Source organism: Malaya genurostris, chromosome 1, assembly GCF_030247185.1.
Source record: "Malaya genurostris strain Urasoe2022 chromosome 1, Malgen_1.1, whole genome shotgun sequence".
NCBI classification, from domain to species: domain Eukaryota; kingdom Metazoa; phylum Arthropoda; class Insecta; order Diptera; family Culicidae; genus Malaya; species Malaya genurostris.
This window is the reverse complement of record NC_080570.1, coordinates 41,222,168-41,245,021: the sequence shown is the minus strand read 5'-3', so window position 1 is coordinate 41,245,021 and position 22,854 is coordinate 41,222,168. Positions and strand designations below refer to the sequence as shown.

At 37.8% G+C, this 22,854-nt stretch overlaps 1 protein-coding gene across 2 annotated transcripts; it reads left to right on the top strand.

Annotated features, from left to right (window-relative positions):
- Positions 1 to 437: 437 nt before the first annotated feature.
- On the top strand, positions 438 to 20,378 carry LOC131437925 (ras-related protein Rab-11B). Of its 2 annotated transcripts, none has more exons than XM_058607619.1 (5): positions 438 to 857; positions 2,157 to 2,278; positions 18,566 to 18,687; positions 18,748 to 19,096; positions 19,248 to 20,378. In XM_058607619.1, the coding sequence occupies exons 2-5, from the start codon at positions 2,239 to 2,241 to the stop codon at positions 19,382 to 19,384; spliced, it is 648 nt and encodes a 215-aa protein (XP_058463602.1). In that variant the 5' UTR covers positions 438 to 857; positions 2,157 to 2,238; the 3' UTR covers positions 19,385 to 20,378. The 2 variants fall into 2 exon arrangements, with proteins under 2 accessions (XP_058463602.1, XP_058463609.1); XM_058607626.1 differs by lacking the exon at positions 438 to 857 and adding an exon at positions 1,803 to 2,076.
- The last annotated feature ends 2,476 nt before the right edge of the window (positions 20,379 to 22,854 follow it).

Here is a 22,854-nt window from a genome sequence, read left to right as displayed (position 1 = left end):
TATTATGAATCATTGTCAGCGTTCCCATAAAGTTTATCGTTGACGTAATTTTAAATCTGCGTTTGATATGCCGAAACCGAAATGAAATAATGACTTTTCTTTTATGTTATATTACAATTACAACAAAACTTTGTTTCCAATCCATAGTTGGGAAACATTCATTAATCCCACGACAAAAGGGCCTAACTGCAAATGAGAGCCTCTCTTTGTTTACTTTCTTTTTTGCCATAACTGCAATTCCTTGAAATATTTAAAATAAATCGAAAGCTTGTGGTTTTACCTAGAAAGTTTTGCGAAAAGTAAGTCGTCAAATATAAAATCAATCCGGTAAATCGCGACAGAAAAAGTAAACAAAGACTAACTGTCATTTAAAATAGACCCTGCCGTCGTGAGACTATCGGACTTATTGTTTGACTAATTCTGCCAGCACTGCTCTTGCCAGACTAAACCGAGAAGACAGAGGAGCGAACTGTCCAGCCGACATTTTGTTTCTCATCGCAACCAACCGCAACGTCTCTTCGTTGTCGAACTCCTGCTGGCGCTGGCTATTTCTACGGCCGGAGTGTGCATGAATATTGTGTGATCCTCATCCGTAGGAATCAGCTCCATCGGTCGTTCGGAAATTTTCAAGTGTCTCAACAGTCGGAATTGAACGCAATATAACCGTCGGTCGCTGTGGACGTGTCGGCTTGCGGAAGAAGTGAACAAATTTCTGACGGAAAAGTAGTGCTAAAAGTGCTCAATTTTTTTCTTCCTGCTGCGTTGGAAGTAGTCTCTCTGGAAAGAAGTGCTATGTAGTATCGGATCGTGGCTCAAGCTAGCACTGAAAATTTGCACTAGCGTGAACGCGAGCTCAAGTGAGTGTGGGGATAATGATTCTGAAGTGTTTTATCGCTGGAATTAACCCGAAATTGTGTCCTTGTTGAAAATTGTTTAGGAAAAAAATAATCATCTCATCATGACCACTGTCTTCGTCAGTCACTCCTTGTCCGTTTGGCATAGTAGTATATGTGCGTGTTTATCGATGGTTAAGTGTGAAGATGACAACAATAGAGTTGGGAGAATATAAAAATTGCATTCTTTTGCTTTTACCCTTTAAAAAACGTGTAATGCCAGTTACAAATGATAAGATGTTAATGCTAAGCGTGGCGATATGGATCGTAATCGGTCTTATCCGTCCCCAGGACAACAAAAATAAAATAATGCTAGTGTGTAAAAAAATAATGATGAATTTTCTTTTCTATAAGATAACATTAATTCACTTTGAACTTCGATCAATTGTCCAAGACAAGTATTTATAAAATAAATTTCAATATATTTAACTAGTAGTTTTGTGAATATGAACTTATTCACTTTTCAAACCTGCGATTCAAATTGTCTTCTACATCTAGAAAAATAGTCAATTATACATCAAAAAGATGCCCAAATTCTTTATTACAACAACAAAAGCTTAAATTAAAAATGAACTTTTGAGGTTAGATATATGTTATATAATAGCTGAACCAAAAAATTATGAACGAATTTTGAAACGTATAATTTAACTTAATCCAGGTTGTATGAATAGTTCAATTTTTTTCCGAGTCAAACCTATAGTTTTGATCGACTTTGAACAAATTTCTCTGATGCTCGCAACTTATTTTCATATCTATGAATCAAAATTCAAATGTATAATAAAAATAAGCTCCCATCCCTATTTTCCTACTAACCAGCACTCTGTGTGCATCTATCATCATATGACTTGAGAGGCGTATTTGTGTGCTACAAAAGTGTGACTGACTAACCAAATCGTCGTACTATTCATGTACAGCCAATTCCCTTTTTGTTCGCGAATGGGGAATTTAGGTATGTTGAAGAAATAACTTGCTAGACATGTAGTGGACTCATCCCTTGATTAATCAACCAAATGGGTCAAAATTCACATGATAGAAAATTATGTGTTTACGAAAAGATTTACTGATAAGAAGTGAAAAAGATTGAAATATTTCTGTCATGCCAGTAGGGTTTTATGTGTTATACGATTAATTGTTTTTTTTTTCGTGAGTGTTCCAAGGTCACAATTTCTACTGTAATTCCGGGGTAAATGTTTATTGAGTAGTGATACAAGATAAATTATTGCAATAATATCATTTGACAGAAGATACATGTTTTGTTTGCAGAGTAAAGCAACCTGATATTGGATCTATTCGGTTTCTGAACAAAGGAACAAAGAACTAGGTTAAAGTAATCTAAACATCAACGATGGGTACTCGCGATGATGAATATGATTATTTGTTTAAAGGTAAGTCCTAATTTATTTTTTTTTGTAGTAGCCTAAAATATCATATAAATACTCAGATATTTCAATTGATGATATGATGTCCAATTCTGGTGTGTTAGGGCCTTTCCCTCGATTCTACAAAATTCGATGAAGGCCAATTGTACAAAATTAACTGGAATCAAATTTGGATAAATTTACACATATTATTTTCGCGGAATCAAAAATAAAACAACAGCGTGGAAAAATCGGTTCTCTTGATCCTACAATTTATTGTTCGAATTCTATACAGATGAGTACTTTGACTAGTTCTTTAGCTTATAAACGAGAACGTGAAAGTCAACAAGTTGTAAACGAAATTCGCATTTCTCATGAATACGAGGGATGAATAATAGAATGAAAGCGAAGCATTTTTTTCGGAATGCCTGGCAAATGCAGACTCCCGGCAGATTCACCTAAGTGTAAGAGTCAAGCCAAAGTGGACGCGATGCGATGCGTAAAGCGAAAGATTTCCAATGCGAGATGGTAGCCAGAGTTAAAGTGATTGGTAGTGTAGTAACAAAACGATAGAATTTACTTTTGTTCATAATCATTGAAAAGAAAATTTTGATCAAAATCAATCGTAATAGAATAGCAACTGATTGTACACAGGATGTCTTAGCTAGCTCGAATGTTTTAATCTGTCTAGGTGCATACCCCTTCTTCGACGGTATCAATCATTATAATGACAGAAGGCTTTAAATTCCCCGAAGATCTTCGTGAGTTCATTTGATGGCGTAAAAAAAGCCTGTTGAAATGAAGCCAGCTTGAGGAGATTTTATTTCGTCTAAAAATACAAAAAAAATGTATAGACTTTTTTCATCGAGATAACTCGAAATATTCTCAAAACTCATTTAATGCACTTTCATTGACTGTACTTACCAGTAATTTCTAATGTTTTTTAAACCTTTCTCCAATACTCGTTCATAAGAATCCAATTTGCGATAGTTGCGAAATTAATGATTCCAAAGCGCATTCCGTTGATGAACTGCTAAATATTTGCTGTAATCAAGTAAATAAAATTCAGATCTTGAAATGTTCGCATCACGTGGAGTATCGAGCCCTATCTGGCTTCACCCTAATTCAAATTATTATCCGATACAGCTTCTATGTTGAACAATCTCTTGGGAAATTGATCAACAATCTATGTCTCGTCCCACTTTTTATAGGGGTTTAATAGCAGTTTTAAATCGATCAGAAAGCATCCGAGTTTTCGTAGTTAGTATCACTACCAGCGCAATGAAAGCTCATAATAAAAAATAAGGATAATTTGGATGTTTTCGCTGGATTTTTATTATATTTGAGAATATGTATACAAAAACTTGCAAAATAGTTGGTAAAAGCCTCAAGGTAATATCGGGAAAATTTCTAATAAAATTATCAAAAAATCTTTGAAGTCTTCATGTAGAGAAGTTTGCTAACGATTGCTCTGATTTCATAATAATTTATCTCAGTAATGTCATCTTGAGATAATATTCGTGTTATGATAATTTTTGTGTGAGATATTGATTTCAACAGAACTCACAAAATTGAAAAAAGTTCTTCTGTTTGCAGGGAGTATTTGATGTTCTTCTTTGAGAGCTGAAACTGGTTTCTGAGAGCTTATACAAAACTTTAAGATAGGTTTAGGATATGGTTTGACTTCTCCAGTGAATCTGTGTTCACTTTTCTTTTTGATGGTCCTCAACTTTGGATTTCATAGTAGGATCACAAGAATGTGCATATTGATGTCGGCGAAAGAGCAGTTGAAGATTGTCGATGATAGGAGAATTAAATTTAGTTTGAGCCTTTGGAACTGATAGACTCTTAACTTTAATTAGGAAATGATTTAAATAGTCTATTGCTGTATCGAAATCAGTCGAATTTCCCAAAATAATGTCATAGTTCACATTGCTTTCGGTGTGAGATCTGTATCCTAATCAATTATTTCTGACGTGATAGAATATTGAACTAATTGAATTAATTATTGTTTTGTTTGAAATCCTGAATGTTGATTCACACTTCACTGAAAAAATGTGAAATTGATCTATTAGGAACCCATCAATTGTAGATGAATTTTTCATAGTAGAGAAACAAGTTGGGTTATCCGGAAATAAAACTGGTTCACATTGTTTTCGGTATGATATCTGTATCCTAGCCGACTAGTTCTAAACTGGTAGAATATAGAACTTTTTGAATTAACGATTGCCTTATTTGAAATCATGAATTGTATTGGTAGATAATCTGAATTAAAGAATGTTTCATTTCACTACAAATGTGACATTAATCTGCAGCATAGCGGAATTGCTAAATTTTAGGTATATGACATCTACTATGCACTGATGAGCTAAAGACGAAATTGTGCTGTTCGGATGCAATGGACTGTATCGTTACAAAGTCAAAAAATCGCGTGTGCTCTCGGAGCAGTCAAACTTATAACTAACTTTTATTCAGATCGATTACAATGGTATGTGTATGAGAATGAACTGGAATCACGGTGTTTCATTTCTTTGATGGTTGTCGCGTCTTCGTGGATCGAGTTGCCAACCTAACATTCTCCCGCGCGTTGAAATGGACCATTTCAAGAAGGGATGGCTGGTTCTTCTCCTTCACCATCCAATGGAAGTAAACAGATCTTCTTGATTGCTCTCGTCGTTGTTTTGCCGTTAGGTAAACGCAGACCAACCACACGTGTGTGGCCGTCTCTTCCTGGAATCAGCTCAATGATACGGGCAAGCATCCATTGCAAAGGAGGTACGTTGTCGTCGACGACCAATACTAACGCACCAATCTTGAACGTGGTGATTTTAAAATCCTTCTGGCGTTGCTGAAGCTCGTGAAGATAGTGGGTCATCCACAGGTTCCAGAATTTTTGCTTTAAATCTTGGACGAACTGCCACTTGGACAGCCGACCAGGATGAATTTGCTGATATGAAGGCTCTGGGATCGCTTGAAACTCCCGACCGATTAGAAAATGGGCCGGAGTGATAGCACGAACATCGTTTGGATCGTCTGAAGTAGGTGTTAATGGCCGCGAGTTTAAAATCGCCTCTATCTGGGTAAGCACTGTTGAGAATTGCTCGAAGGAAAGATTATGCTCGGCCAAAATTCGCATGAGGTGCCGTTTAACGGATTTGACACCCGCTTCCCAAATCCCCCCGAAGTGTGGGCTTCGTGGCGGAATGAAGGACCACTTGATTCCTCGCTGTGTACAAAACGTATCAAGATCACGACAATGTTGCTCATCACGAAACAGTTCAGCTAGACGACGTAGTTCATTGTTAGCGCCTTCAAAATTGGTTGCATTGTCGGAGTACAAATTCTCGATCAGACCTCGACGACTGACAAACCGTTGCAGGGCCCCGAGAAAGGCTTCCGACGTCAAGTCTGAAACCGCTTCCAGATGAAGGGCACGAGTTGCCATGCACACAAATACACAGATGTAACCTTTCGTAATCTGCGCGTTTCGTAGTTTGTGGTTGCCACGAATATTGAATGGACCGGCGAAATCCAGCCCGGTGCGTGTGAACGGAAACGACGGCTGGACTCGATAGTCGGGTAGATCTCCCATGAGTTGCGTAGATGTAGTTGGTTTTAACCGATAGCATGGTATACACTGATATATAACCTTTCTGATGATGTTTTTTGCGCGTAGAGGCCAATATCGCTGTCTTACTATAGCTAGCAAGCTTCTTTGACTGGAGTGAAGATTGGTTTGATGCAAGTATCGTATCAATGTTATTGTCAAGGGATGTCTTTCCGGGAGTAACGCTTGATGCTTGTACTCATAAGGAACTTGGGCGTTCCTCAAACGGCCACCGACTCGCAGAATTGCATCATTTGGATCGATGAAAGGATGCAAGCTCCGGAAGGGAAGTTTCAAACTGGGGTTCTTCGTTCGCAATAACTTCAACTCAGTAGCAAATGCTTCAGTTTGCACTAACCGCATGATCAGTGCGTGAGATCGTGAAATCTCATCCGTCGTAGGTAAACCCTTAGTGAGTTTCTTCCTACCGCTACGCAAAAAATCACAAAAACGTACCACATATGCCATAGCACGCAGAATAATTGAAAAGCGGCTAATTCGTTCGAAAAGCAGTAGCCGTGCTTCTGTAATCGCTGTTACTAACACTGTCTTCTTCACTTCAGGAATATCTCCGTCCACAAGTGCAGGCGGCACAACAATGATTGGATCTGCAATACGGAGCATTGTTGGTCCAGTCCACCAGAGCGAATGAGACTCCATGTTCTTCGGGGCGATTCCCCGCGATAAACAATCAGCAGGGTTCTCCTTCGTTGGGATGTATTTCCATTGAAATCCCTCAGTCGTATTTTGAATTTCTCGGACTCGATTGCTAACGTACGTTTTCAGCTCACTAGGTGACTTCCGAATCCAGCACAAGACAATTTGCGAGTCACTCCACATAGTCACACAACCAAATTGTATATCGAACGCAGCTAGTATCTTCACAGTTAACCGTGATAATAGCACTGCCGCCAATAATTCGGCACGTGGTGTGGTGATTTGTTTCTGTTCCTTTGTTTTCCTGGGTAACACTCTTGACTTGCTGCATACTAACTTCATCTCCGCTGTTCCGTCAGTTCGTTTCAATCGTGTATAGATGCAGGCACCGTACGCGAGTTCTGAAGCGTCAGCAAACCCATGGAGCTCGATGTCACTGGTTTCTTCACTCAAAATCCATCGAGGAATTTTGATATTGTTTAGAGTTTGTAACTGTTGGTAGTACTCTATCCATAACTGCGCCATATCTGCAGGAACCGTTTGATCCCACTCCAAGTTCAATGACCACAGCTCACGCATAATTAATTTAGCAGCAGTTACCGCCGGACCTACAAAGCCCAACGGATCGAATATCTTTGCAATTTGACTCAAAATTGTTCGTTTTGTGTGAATAGCGTACTTGTCGACTGGATGTGTAGAGAGCACTACTGTAAACTCATCTTTGACAGGGATCCACGCCACACTCAGTGTTTTCATAATTGTGTTGATACTCGTATCCTTGATTTCAATACCACGTTCTCGTTGGACTTCTGGGATGTCCATCAGTAGTTCTTGGGAATTCGAGGCAAATTTGTGTACACAAAAACAACCCTTTGCCAGAAGAGCTACGGTCTGATTCTTCAATTCAATGATTTCCGGTAATGTATCAGCTCCAAAGAGCGCATCATCCATATAGCAAGATTTCTGGATCGCCTTCGAGGCTAATGGATCCTGTACTCCTTCATCTTCAGTCAATTGACGGAGAGACATCGTCGCAAGAAATGGCGATGAAGCTAAGCCGTACGTTACGGTTTGCAAGTCGTACGTTTTCAATGGTTCATTCTGGGTTTCCCTCCACAAGATTCTCTGATACCTTCGGTCGTCCTTGTGTACCGCGATTTGCCGGTACATTTTAGAGATGTCGGCTGTAAACACAAATCTATGGATACGGAAATTCAGAAGAATCGAGACCAAATCATTTTGTACAATTGGCCCTATCAATTGGGTTTCATTGATTGAAATCCCCGTATCTGACGCTGCTGATCCATCGAAAACCACACGTAACTTTGTAGTAGAACTAGTGGGTTTCAGGACATAGTGGTGTGGTAAATAGAAACCCTGTGAATCATCGGGCTTCGGATTCTCGATCATGTGACCAAGTGCTTCGTACTCCCGCAGGAAGTCACTATACTGTTGCTTCAGCTCAGGAACGCCGTTCAGACGTTTTTCCAATCCATAAAATCGTTTTTCGGCCATGCGCCTCGAATCTCCCAGTAGGATCTTCTTATCATTGAACGGTAAACGCACCAAATATCTGCCGTTTGCCATTCGCTGATGCGTTCTTTCGAAATGTTGCACGCATTCTTCTTCAATAGTAGAATTTAATCCTTCGATATCGCCGAACGACTCAATTTCCCAAAACTTTCTCACCAATGTATCCACGCTTTCTTCGTAGGCAGTAGCGGAAAAGGAATGAACGACTCGAGAATCTTCGTTCGGAACTGGTCCACTGAAAACCCATCCAAACTGAGTTTCTTGTAGTAAAGCACCACTTCTTGGTAGTTGAAGTCGACCTATCATCAGCATATCAAAAAATACATCTGCTCCCAACAACATGTTGATCTTGTCGGGGACATGGAATCTTGGATCTGCGAGTTCAATTCCGCTTGGGAGAGACAAGGTACTAATATCCACCTTACTACTTGGCAGAACTCCCGTGATTTTGGAAACCACAAGCAGTTCCAAGCAAACCGTGTAGTCGTTGACACGAGACGTCACTTGGGTATGGATCTTGAGACGAACTTTGGTCTGAGTATCGTTCAAACAGCTGATGTGCACATTTGTTGGAAGCTTCTTTAGCGCTAAAATAGTCGCGAACTGCTCGGTCACAAAGCTCGTATGCGACCCAGAGTCCAGTAGTACTCGACAGGGATACTGTTGACCGCCCTTTCCGTGGACAAGAACGACTGCTGTAGAAAGAAGTATCTGCTTTCCCAAGTTTTTTGGTCGCGCGCAGAAATTAGATTGTTGCTCTACATCTGTTGTAGCTACAGTCGAACCGCTCATTGGTGACTGCTCAAGAGTTTTCGTTTGCTCTGCCTTCTTCGTGGACGGTGACGACTTTTCAGACTCTTTCGCACTATCATCAGGATGGAGAATTGTGTGATGAGGTTTCCGACACTTTTTGCACGTATGTTTCGACGTGCAGTTGCTTAGTCTATGCCCTTTCTGGAGACAATTGAAGCAGGCACCAATGCGTCGCAGGATATTGTACTTGTCGGACAAGTTTACGTCCTTGAACGTATCACATCTCCACAGCTCATGATTATTAGAACATTGCGGACACTTATCGGTAACAGTAAGTAAGGTACTCGTCTTTCCCTTCGCTTCTTGTACGTTGAGTACTGGTTTTTGGTTTTTCAGTACTTGCTTCACTGCAGGTTGAATCTTTTCCAATACCTTACATCTTTCTCGTAGAAACTCAAGAGTGTCGTCATATCCTGGTAAGTCATCGTCTACGTGGTTCAATTCCCAGGCTTTGCGAGTTTCGGTGTCTAATTTGGAAACAAGGCGATTGATCATCATGCACTCCCCTAATCCTTCTACAGGAAGACCAAGGTTCTTTAAAGCTTCAACATTTTTCGTGCATGTGTCAATAAGTTTTCGGAGATCGGACGCATTTTCGCTCAGTAGTTTTGGAAGGTTGAAAAGAGCATCAATATGTTTATCAATAATGAGCCTTTTGTCTTCGTATCGCTCAATCAACATCTTTCACGCAGCATTGTAATCATTATTGTTTATGATTTCTTGGTCAATAATACCTGCGGCTTTGCCCACTAACGAGTTTCGGAGATGGTAAAGCTTAATACCGGGAGCTTCAGAATTGTACCGCTGCATAATCGTCTCGAACATAGATCGAAAGGCGAACCAATTCTCATACGTCCCATCAAACGTGGGTAACGGAACCTTCAACGGTGGTAGGTGTAGCGCAACTTCGGATGTCGTATTCTGCATACTTTGTAGCGGCTGGATGGTGCGAGCAGCATCTTCCTCCATCTTAATGTTTTCATCGATCAATTTAGAAATATAGATGAATAACTCACCGTATTGCTGCTCAAACCTAACATATGCTTCCTCAGCCTCCTCTCGTACCTCGTCTTCAACGTCCGCTTCAAAAACTCTCTGATGAAGCTGGTCGTATTCCGCAAAGGCACTCTCGATGGTTTTTAGCTGAAGCTGTAAGAACTGTTTACACTTCAGATTCGGGTTTGGGACGTCCTGGCTAGATTCCAAACTCGATCGCACTCTCATCAATTTGTTTCGCACGGAATCCATTCGGCTGTGCATCACCTTTATTGCTGCCACTGCTTTTTTCATTTCTTCTTTGGCTTTTTTCTTCACTTTTTGAGCACTCACTGATGGGGTTTGATTTTCTTCTTCGTCCTTTTCTGGTAATTCCAACTTTCGTGGATCACCTTTTTTAGCCCTCGGCATTGGCGTTTCGATCGACATTCAACATTTACTAATCCGATTCGCGGCTCCTTCACGAAATTATTACGAGCACAACGAATTTACTTGTTTCATTTCAAGTAACGCGTTAATCACAACCACAATGTAGAACCAGTATTCATATCGTGTTTACAACTACAACTGAATCGGCGTTCTAAGCCGGTAGCCGAGTAAATTCACAAATGCACACTGTCTAGTACGAAATCGCTCACTGCACAATAGAACCGGTAACACAAACGCGTTGTTCCCGCATTCAACGTCGATCACTTAGTGATAAATCTAAACTATGTTAGACTTTCCGAATTCAACCACAATCGGTGGTGTCAGCAACAAATGATTACTCAGGGACAATCACATCAATTTTCCGGATTGCGCCCTCAGGGCTTTTTCTTTGCAATCACCATGTATGAAGGCAAGCTTATTTTCTATATGTCGAACCGTCGGTGGTCCGATTTCAAAATGGCGTCGTATTCGAATGCTTCCCGCAGATAGCTTCTTCACGCAATGGCGTCACTTCGCACTGTCGTTTCCGCGATAACGAGTACACCAGTCGGTGTTCGGTTTCGAATAAAATCACTAGAATTCCAACATTTCCGCGAGAAAGTTGGTCAGAACTCCGTAACAGGATCGATCCGGTTCGAAAGAACCAAAAAATGTGCTGTTCGGATGTAATGGACTGTATCGTTACAAAATCAAAAAATCGCGTGTGCTCTCGGAGCAGTCAAACTTATAACTAACTTTTATTCAGATCGATTACAATGGTATGTGTATGAGAATGAACTGGAATCACGGTGTTTCATTTCTTTGATGGTTGTCGCGTCTTCGTGGATCGAGTTGCCAACCTAACAGAAATGTAAATACAAAAAGTCATATAAACAGTCATATGCGCTCAATACAAACTGGTTACTTGTAACCAAAATCCCTAGATGACTAAAAAAGGCTTCTTGTTCTTCTCATATGCACTTGTGATCAGTACGGTAAAACTTCATTTCAATCGGATATTTTTTCATGAAAATGAAATTTATGGCCGTTGACTGTCAGCATATCCCTTATCATTCATTTTACTTTTGTTGCCAAAGCTCCCAGAATTCATCGTCAATTGAATAACCGTACCTACACTGATAAAAATTTGCACGATCGAATCATATGTATACAGCACTTCAATTTAATATGCTTTTTCATTTCAATACATAACAAAAGCGATTTGGTTTAAGATTTAATGTCCGAATACACTAAGATGCTAGATTAGATTATTTTTCACTTAGCTTTGATGTGTTTTTCCTCTGGATGTGATGTGTTTTGCTATTGAATCGAACTACATGTGTTAAACACTACATTTTCTAGTGGGAATGAGTACAGCACAAATGTATGTGCAAAACTTTTTTTTTTCAACTGTGTTTCTATTGAAATCTTGGTGGAAAACAATGTAACATTCACATGAAATTCGTGTAGAATCTAGAAGTAACGATATATCTTATCGTTTTGATGTGCATTTCAGATAAATGTAGCATGATTTTTGCTCAATATCAACAGTTTTTACACTCGTTTCATGAGTTAAGTGCATATTTTCATAAATTGCACGTGTTCTACAAGTAGTGATAGTTCAAATGCTTTGCACATGATGCTAGCGTGCAAATTATTTTCAGTGTAGTCATTAAGTTTTGCTTACTCAGTTTGTAGTGCCATGTAGTCTACCTGTTTCATTGGCTTCCTTGTCTTCACTGTGGGTAGTGAGCAAGTGCGAATGAATAGACTAAACGTAAACTCGATAACTCAAAACTCTCTCCGACCATAATGATTAATAGAGAGTGGCGGTTTTTCATTTGAGTTTTCAATTAGCACCAGCAAGTTAAAATTGATAATTTCGACTGTTAAAAATGTATTGAGAAGTGTTTCGAAGTATTAAAAATGGAAACTGAAAGATGGAACAATTAATTTAGATTTATTTTGTAATTGATATTTGACTGGTTTCCCTTTCATTTATTATCTTGAACCGATTCGAATGTTTTCATGAACCTCCCTTGAAGGCCGTTCTTTCATTTAATTGTAAGAGATATTTTCCTACTTCAAGAGATAAGCTGACGGGGGTTAAACTGATTTTCGGTAAAGAGAGAAACTAATGAAAGGTGGGATGATACCCATTCGGTGCGACAGCGAAGGGTGTGTGTTAGAATGTAAAGTTTACTGCAGTAGAATGTAAAGTTTACTGCAGTAGTTGCTCGTCAGTGTGTCGAATGTGTGCGATTTCAATTGAATTGAATGAAGTTTTACAGCACTGCTTGTGATAATGGTTATTTCCAATTTATATATCGAGATAGCCGAAAAATATTTCAATCCTCAACTAGTGAGCCTATTATAATTTATTTATTTTTTCTAATGAGATTTCTGTTTAAAGCTCGATTTATAAGGAGTATTTGAAAAAATACTAAACAGAGGCGTCTATTGGACCTATTTAAATAACCGAGAATTTTTATTCCGCAAACCGGGCAATTGAAGTCAGCAAACAACTGTGCAACTGCAATAGACTCCGCAGCCGATCCATAGCGTATAGAACCATTGCTGGTGCTATGATCCTACTGTAACTACGAATCTTTCAAGATCGGAGCTTTAGAACAAGGAACATATCTATTTAATTGTTTCTCGTCTGTGTATGTTTGATGTCAGATATTACCCAATAAGAAAGAATACATACAAGCGACATCATCATTTAATCAGTCTCAAAGTTGTGCTAATGCTCAGATTGTATTGTCCATTTCGAAAATACTGCTATTTAGAAGAAACATGAGATAGAATTACTGTAAATCTAAAACTCAATTATCTAATATTTTTACACTTCAGTTTTAGTAAAAGTATAGAACTATACAAAATAAACCATTTCGTGAAATAAAAAAACCCTAATGATAAGACACGGAAATTTTGATTGTCATGATCTTAGCTCTATACCGAGGTCCGAGGGTCTAGGGCCGATTAGGAGATTGACAGTAACTGTTATCTTTCTCCGGACAAAGGCGAGCCGTGTGGAATCTTGTGACAAACATAAAAATAGCCTAAAATAGATCCATACTTTTGACATTTTTTTAGTCTACGCTTAGTACTTGTGAACTCACCTGGAGCCCGGAACATACTAAGTTCTACGAGAATATAATTTCAGCTGATTCTAATTAGTAACAGTGTAGCAAGCTCAAGCTTAGCTCTATACTGAGTACTAACTCATCAGCTGATTTTCTCGAAGAATCCATATTATATCAATTCTCCTGCTATGTTGTTGATGTCTTGAATTTCCCTCAAATTCTTATCAGCAAAGTATGTACAATGATTTTTTGACCAACTCCGTTTTGCGTTATCGACTTGTTGCCTATACATTACTCATAGTACGGTATGAGTAATGCTTTGATGATTGGTTTTTAGTCTGGTAACTACACACATTCCGTTTGATTACCGACTGAGTGGGCGGATACGAAATGATAACAAAAAAACGGCAGAAAATATGCTATTTTTCTTTTGGTCTAATATAAACAGGGCTCTACCTACGATTGTAAAACGAAAAACGTGTATCATCATATCAGGTGGTTTTTGTTCATCGTTTATTCTTTCTTTTTTCTATCTCTCTTCGTCTTTCTCAAGAAGTATCAGTTGCTTTGACAGTCTTTTTGTAACATAATAACGTGTGTGTTCACCGGCGAGCAGATAATCTGGAGACTCACAAATAGTTTAAATTTTTACTCTCCTGTAGTCATACTTTATGCCATTTCAATGACGAAATAAAACTAGGGATGACCTGGATATTTTTTAACTTTCAAAAATAGTTACGCTTGTGGTCATTTGCTGATCTGGGAATCGCACGCAAATAGGTTGCATGAAAGGCGTTCGTCCTGGTAGCTAACCTGTATGCTAAAAATTCGCTGCGAAAACTGTTGAGAGAGAATGGTCAAAAATATAAATATTTCTTTCAATGGTCTAGTATTTGGTAAACACAGAAAGTGTGTTTAAATATTTCTTAATCATCCAAAAAAAAATGGTCGTTTTGTGTAACAATAAATCAATTTTATTTATCAATACTTCGCATAAAATAAGCCATTATCAATAGCAAGATCCATCAAAGCCAATTCATCAATTCCCAGAACTTACGTACATAAATCTGATGGAAACGAATAAATAAATAAATCATTAAATCTTCCATATGGTTGAAAAATAAATAAATCAATTCATTCTGCTTAGAATTGCAATTGCAACGAACACATTCCTATATGGATTTTCTCTTGCCGGATATATTGCGAAATAAAGATATACGTACCTTCTATTAGTAATCCCGTAAAATAGGAACCTTTAATTTAACACGCGAAACGCAATGGATTGTCGTAAAATTATTTGTTTTTCCGGATAACTGATTTTTCAACAGAAAATATTTAGTTTTGTTTATTTTGTGTAGCGCGTTCTAATACAAATGCATTGAAGCAGTGAGGCTAACTTTTTATTAGGAAATTTAAATATACATTCATAAATTGTAAGCAATTTCTCATTGAACATTGGTGAAAAATTGATCAAAACTGGTATTTCATCCAAAAAGTCAGCCTTAACATTCGTTTGAGAATAAATTATTGCTAATAAAGATTGTTTAACAATCTGAATACCATTCAAAACGATGGAAAACCCAATATTCTACTCAAGGTTATTATAAAAAGTTCCAACTAAAGTCTGTTAAAAAAAACGAGAACGCTACCTTTGGCTGGCCATATCTCAGCTGTTAGAAGTCCGATTTTGAAAATTTGTTTACCATTAGACTGATACGTCCAAGCATAAATTATCTTCGTATTTTCGACATATCTTTAAATTCAAAGCGACGACATATGCATTTTTATATACCAATACATTTCATTTGATACCAGCTATGTTTTAGAACCTCACTGAAAATGTCTCAAAAACTTCGATGTATTCATTTCAATATGAGTTTATTTTTTTAATGTTGATAAATTTTTTAAATCGTCAAAAATAGTAGGAATACAGTCAGCCAAACTAGCAAAAAAAAGGTTCCCATTGTTTTTATCGCCCTTGGTATTCGGAGTGTGAAAACTCAATCGTTCAAGTCACTTTGATAAACTGGTTACACTGCATATATAAATACATAGATCTATGACATAAAGACTGTCCCAGAAAGTATGGACGCACTTTGATTTCGCTGTAAATAATTCACAAGTGTTAGATATTCAAATTTTATTCGATATACTGATAATATTAGACTACAACAACAGAATATTATTCTCAACATTTGCTACTAGCCATTGTAGACTAGCTGGCGCACCTTCTTGCGAACGTTCCTTATTAAATTCCGTACAGACTTCTTGGCGACAAGTTTTGACACTTTTTTCCAATCTTTTTCGAACTGTTGATTGGTTTCGGCTGCCGAGACATGTTTCCTAAGATGTGCCTTCGTTAATGCCCAAAATTCCTCAATTGATCGAAGTTGTGGGCAATTTGGTAGATTCATGTCTTTTGGGACGAAAGTGACATTTTTGGTAGTATACCATTCTACCGTTGATTTCGAGTAATGGCAAGAAGCAAGATCTTTCCAGAATGAAGGGTTTCGAAATTTTACCGCAGCTACAAATTGCTTGCCAGACCATTGCTTTCTTACCAAATTTTTCGATTTCAATCGATGTCTCGGACTGGTTTAACACTTGCCCTTCTCGCACCGTATAATATTGTGGTCCCGGCAAGGATTTGTTATCGAGTTTCACGTAGGTTTCGTCGTCCATGATTATGCAGTTCAAATTTCCAGCAAGAATCGTATTGTACAGCTTTCGAACCCTCGGCCTGATCGATGCTTCTTGTTTCGGACTACGTTTTAGTTGTTTCTGTTCTTTAGTACGAAGAACATTTGACTTCGAAGTGCCCACTTTTTTGGCCACATCCCAAACTGAAACCTCCTTCTTTTGCTCGAACGCCTTCAGTATACGTTTATCCAACTGAGGGTTAGCAGGACCTTTTTTTCGACCCGTTTTCGGTATATCCTCAAAAACACCATCCTCACCGAACTTCCTGATTGCATTTCGCACGGCTTTTTCACTTACTCCTTCCATTTTTGCTATCTTTCTCAGTGACAGGCCGCGTTCTGTGCACCATTTGTACACAATTTTTCGACGTTGTTCTGCTGAAAGTCCACGCATTTCGAAACAAACTAATGAAAACGAATAAACAACTGCACAAGTGGTTAGAGAAGAGTGTAAACAACAGGACGCAGCCATAAAAATTGACAGATTCTGAACCATGCGAAATGGCAGCGGTTTTTGGTGCGTATGTGTGTGCACACATAAAAAAAGTACACTTTTTTCTCGGAGATAGTGGCCACGATTGTGTTAAAGTGAAAGGTTGTCTTGCTTCAAAGGCTGCTGTTGATTTTTATCTGGATCTTACACGATTGTCATCTGCATATTTGGCTTGAAGCTGGCAATTTTGGTTTTTTGGTTCTAGTTTGCTGTCAAATGCTGTGTTTAAGCAGTGTTCACACGTTCACATTTTTCTCCATGCGATTGCACCAGCATAAGGAAACGATTTCGATGTAATATAATAAAACTATAATAAACCACAATTTCTTGTTCTTATTCAAAAAGAGGTCAATTTATTTTTTTTAGAGAATAGTAGACTAGAGTTATATTTATATCGGGTTTGAAGAAATTAACTTTTGACACCAGTGTTATTTGATTGTATGGTATGAACGTAGCTTAACATATTGTTAACAACAACGCCACCAAAACAAAATGCGTCGGTTTTAGGAACCAGCTGCAATAGCAGGGGGTGGGTAATAATCGCTCCTTTAGGCAAAGGTAAATTTCCTTCTGTTTTTGTTCCGTTCCCTGCCTTCCAGGCTGTTGTCAAACGTGTATCGAAAGATTTAAGAACGTTATGGACAGGTATGCAAGAAAATCAAGGTCTTTTGAAAGTTTTCTTTCCGACAGATCCGAATTTCCATTGCGACCACACTTGCTTTTTATTCGACATCACCAGTGGCGTCTCATGACAAAATTGACTAGTTGTGCACTGCTCATGGGGTATGATAGCAGATGTAACAGTTCGTTGTAAGTGATAAATAAAGATTGAGGAATGGAGATTCGCTTGTGTTCTTCAATACAAAGAGATAACGATATACTTTCGGATGAGATTTTTTATTAAACAAACAAATCTTAGAGCTGAGTTGAGTAATTCTTTCTCTTGAATCTGTGCAGTAACTCATGTGCACGGAAAAGACACTAACACAGCGACAACAGATACTTGAAATTTTATGTCTGATGTATATGAGATGTGTGTAAATACACTCAATTTCGGTGCGATCCAATCTGCTTTCATCAAATAAATAAAGATTTAAAAAATGAATGAATTTTGATGGGGTTGGGGACGCAGTACATTCTTTCCAATTATACAATAAACAGACATACGTTTATCAGTCTACGAAATATTTCACACGTTTATGAAGTATTTCCAGAGATATACGTATTTAGGGGTGTCCCGATTTTGTCGCGAACAACCCCTTATGTTTGTGATTGCAAGCTGCTGAGTTAAATCTCTTTGTATATTTATTTGCATGTATCCAGTGGACTGAGCTCTCGTAATAATTTGTGCTAACCTAGGATAGATTCTGTCTAGATACGATTGCGATGTTTCGCTAGGTAAGAACGAACCATCTTCTAAGTCTCGTTTATAACTTCGCTGTCACATGAAACAAAGCTAAACAATGGAATTCTTTCTAGTATGTGGATGAAACGTGTGGGAAAGAAGTCAAAAATCAAACCGCAAGTAATTGATATCAAGCACGATGATGAAATGAGCGTATACTGCTTGCAATGCTTAGGGCGTGTACTGTACTTTGTTCGTTTCGAGTAATTGTACTGTCGACTACGGGTTCACACTGACGAATAAAAGAAAATTTGACTGCTAATACATTCGTTGTTGATGATTTCATTCGCCCTCATATTCAGCAAGATGCGAGATGAACAATTGAAGTAAAGTCCATCTTGTGTGTGAGAGTTGTTATTCTTTAGGCTTCTGATTCTCTCGTCATTGAGTCATTAGATAGTGAAAAGTACAGAACACTAACAAAAAAAAACATAATTTATCTTATCATAAATGATACATTTTTTATCGTCGATAGCAATAATGGTGAGTCAGTTGATTCCCACACAGCGTGGAATTAATTACTGTCAGTTAAACGTTCACCATCTGTATGATTTCATTAAATAGAAATATTCTGTAACGTCTTTACTGATCGTGTTTTTTTCGCATTGTTTCAGTTGTACTGATTGGCGATTCAGGTGTAGGAAAAAGTAATCTACTATCAAGATTTACGAGGAACGAGTTCAACTTGGAATCCAAATCAACCATTGGCGTAGAATTTGCCACCAGAAGTATAGAGGTGAGTTGAGGATTCGAATAGACATTTGTAAGGTGTTACATTCCTTTTTTTTTTGTTTAGGTCGACGGTAAAACAATCAAAGCCCAGATATGGGACACAGCCGGACAGGAGCGCTATCGGGCGATTACTTCGGCATACTACCGGGGCGCGGTTGGAGCATTGCTTGTGTACGACATTGCGAAGCATCTAACGTACGAGAATGTGGAACGATGGCTGCGCGAGTTGCGTGACCATGCCGATCAGAACATTGTGATCATGCTTGTCGGCAACAAGAGCGACCTGCGGCACCTTCGCGCGGTGCCAACGGACGAGGCGAAAGGTTTTGCCGAGAGAAACGGCCTCAGCTTCATAGAAACGTCAGCGCTTGATTCGACTAATGTTGAAACTGCATTCCAGAATATACTCACAGGTAAGTCTGACGGCATTTCTTTTTTCTCCTGAAGAATGATTAAACTCTACTGAAGTTGACATCAGCAAACGGAGAAAATATGCTGTTATTCGAGCTCACAAAATGAATGCCATAAACCTGCTACAGCTAATAAATTGTCCAATTCTTGCAGAAATCTATCGGATTGTGTCGCAGAAGCAGATTCGAGATCCACCGGAAGGCAGCGTAATTAGACCGAACCTGGAGAACATCGACGTGAAGCCGACGAACCCAGCCGCCGATTCGGTGCGAAAACAGTGCTGCCAGTGACCGCTGCAAGCCGAACCAACCCGATATACTATTAGTTCACCTACTGGAGCAACAACAAAAACTAGAACTGCTGCTACAACTTCATCTATAACAACTAACACTACTGCTATTATTATTATTATTACTATTGCAGCAGCAATCTTCGTCAGTAGAATCAGTAAGGGAACATTTTACAGTAATAATAATAGTATCGGTAATGTGCTTTTGATTTGAACAAACAACCAAGATAATTCAAATGAAATGTTATAACACCTAATCTAAAACACACAAAATAAAGTAGTCAAAATGGGAAATAAATTTAAAACAAAACCAGCTAATCAAATTACGCAAACTACTATTACCCCTCCTTACGAATTGAATAATGAATAACATTTTGCGGTACTAGATGTCAATATTTCGGATGAATTGTCGAACAAATCCAACACCTTCCTAACTTGTTGTTTGAAAACCACAGAGTGCTATTTCAAGTTTGCATGTTTTCTTTCATAATTATGTATGGTCCCAACACGAATCAATCGAGAGAAAAAAGAAGGTTGAAACAAGCCATTCACGTTCTTTTCACTTCGAAGGACTGGAAAGAATTGATGTTCTTGCACTAAAACAAAGCTGTAGTACACTTACAAACACACATACACCTAGAGTTATGCTCATTACAATCCGATGGGCTATAAACAGATGGGGAAATATTTTATAATGAGCAAATGAACTGGACTAAAACACCTTTGCCGAGTGCTCCCTCAGCTAATACAGTAATAATGAAAAAAAAAAGATAAAAGAATCCGTATGAGGCCAGCTAGTAGAAAATTTCGCTTTATAGGCAAATTGCTGATTGATGAGATGATACAAGCTACGAAATCATTTTATGTTAAAAAAGATCAATGCTGACCTAGATCACGCAACATATATAGGTGATATGCTAAGAAGGAAGAACTTTATTTTGAGGAACATTATGATCAAACGATGAAAATAATAAAAGTTACTTGAAAAAAACAAATCAAGTGTTGCTGATTGGACTTATTTCATTTGATCTTAATTCCGGAGCCTATGTGTGAATTCTGTGTTCGGAAAATCCAACCATATCTGCACCGTAACTAAGGTGAGTACATGCCAGTAAATTCTCAATTCGATTGTGGTGCGCGCAGATTTGAATAACGGAACATTGAAATTTGCTTTGAGTACTACACATTCGCATATACGTCGCATACAATAAAGTGAATTTACGCCGATTTCGATTTAGGAAAAAAATGACTGATCCAATGAAGAATTCACACCTTTGGAAAGCTTTGTTTTGTTTCGAAACGCAAAAAATCGGGCAATATGAGATGTGAAGAGTGATATGGTAACACTGAGAAACTGATTGAAAAAACGGAAGATACAAGGGTATAAAATGTAAAACATGTCAGAAGTTGAATAATGTTATACTAAACACTGAAAAAAGGTATCGAAGAAGCAAAAAAAGAAATAGTAAGTAATGTGCAAAAATATGGTTTAAATTGGCAACACGATTCATCAAATTTATGTAAAATTATGGTCATTTTGGAATTTATTATTATTTACTATAACACACTATTAAACTATATATAGGTACTATATTATTATAAACAAAACATCGAAAAAGCTACAAAGACATCTTTCGAATACAACAACAGATAATATCACATCCCTGATTACTGTAAGTATGTGTGCTTATCTTATCATACTGCATTGATAGAGTTGGAAATTTAGAAAATTAGATTTCCCTGAATAGAATTAGAACTATTTCAATATGTTTGAATCCATATCTTAAAATATATGCAATCAGCAACAATAACATCGGTTATGGGGGAATGTATAAACGTTTTTCATTTTTTTAAGAATATTGTGTCAAAATTTCGAAACGATTAGAGCAAAATTGACAAAGTTACTAGTATTGTTATACCAGTTGGATTTTTATTCTTACCCTACCCGAGCGCGTTATTGTTACCTGTAAGATGTTTCGCTCTCTGTATACTGCATAACATTACTATCCTGTTCTATTTATTAATTTCATCGCAAGCACAAAAGTTCTTATACCTAAACTGTAAAGTGTCAGTGGGATAGTTGCATCAGCCATGGAATGTAATACCCAGGCTTTGCTTTGCGGTATATTTTAATTCGTAAAAAAGTTCGTAAAAGCATCTTATTTTTTTAATGTTATACTTGAATGTTAATCAAAAGATTTCGACTGTGTTAGGAACGAGCAGTTTTTCGTACGAATTTGACATCGAAGGAATAGTTTGTATCCTACCCTATGAGCGAGTGTATATCTTATGTATGAGATTTATGGTCTTTACGTATTCAAATATTCATACAAGATTAAATAGAAAATTTTTGTCTAATACTTAATCACCAAACATTTTGAAGATTTTATGATTTTCGTACACGTACTGCACGGCGTGGCTAACGAGACCAAAACTTCAACAGGCAAAATTTCTTCTCTTTTAATTCTGCTGTAGATTCGCTTTATTCTACTGTATTGCATTGGAAGAAAATATCTACTAGTTATTTGGAACCAATTTTTGGTTCTTAAAAGTACCAAATCGTTGAGTTTCTTGAATTGTGAATTTTCTGCAAAGCTTCTGCTGCTGAATATGTTGGAAAATATTTACCACTTTTTGGGACAGAACTTTGCATTAATCTATCTCCCAAAATACGCCAGATCCACTAAAAATCGATGCAAAAATTTCCACTAGTGCGATTCTCTAGTCAATGTTGCACATATTCTTCGTGTAACTAATTTATTCATCCATCTTCGGCGCGAACATTCTATTACTAACGCCTGTCTCGAGCAACGTTGAACTATTCACTGCACGAAAGAGAGAAAGGTGAAAATGAATAAGCAATAATCGTAGAGAACCCGAATCTACTAATAAACAGGGCCGTCGAGAGGAAAACCCGCGCTCGGGGGAAACAAAACAGCGTCGGATTCGTTCACAACAAAGGCGAAGGAAAGCGAACGATAATCATTGGCGTTCGTTGCATTTTTGATATTCAAGCAACATTGGCTCCAGTCGCTCAATAAGTCACAACCGCTTTTGAATACATTCAATCGCACTTTCATCTGATGAGAAGAACCAGTTCAATAACGCTGAATACAAGGATAATTTTTTTAAATATTACCATTTAATTCTGTTATTAGTATATCACGTCACTATACAAATTCACTATGTATCTCACGACACTATAAATCTTGTATAATAAACGTCACATCACATATGCGCATTTCGAATACAATTTATATTCTTCTTCAGTGTGATAGTTTTGTTTTTCCGGCTGGTGGATGACAAAACTGTTACTCCTGTTCAGGGCCGTCGAAAGGTCCGGAGGGCCTGAAGCCTCCAAGTTTTTAAAGAACTGTGAGCATGGGAATATCATCGAATTAAAAGATTTTTCAAATAAATTAATTTAACAAAATAATTTACATGCTAAATGTGTTATTATTTTTTTTTCTT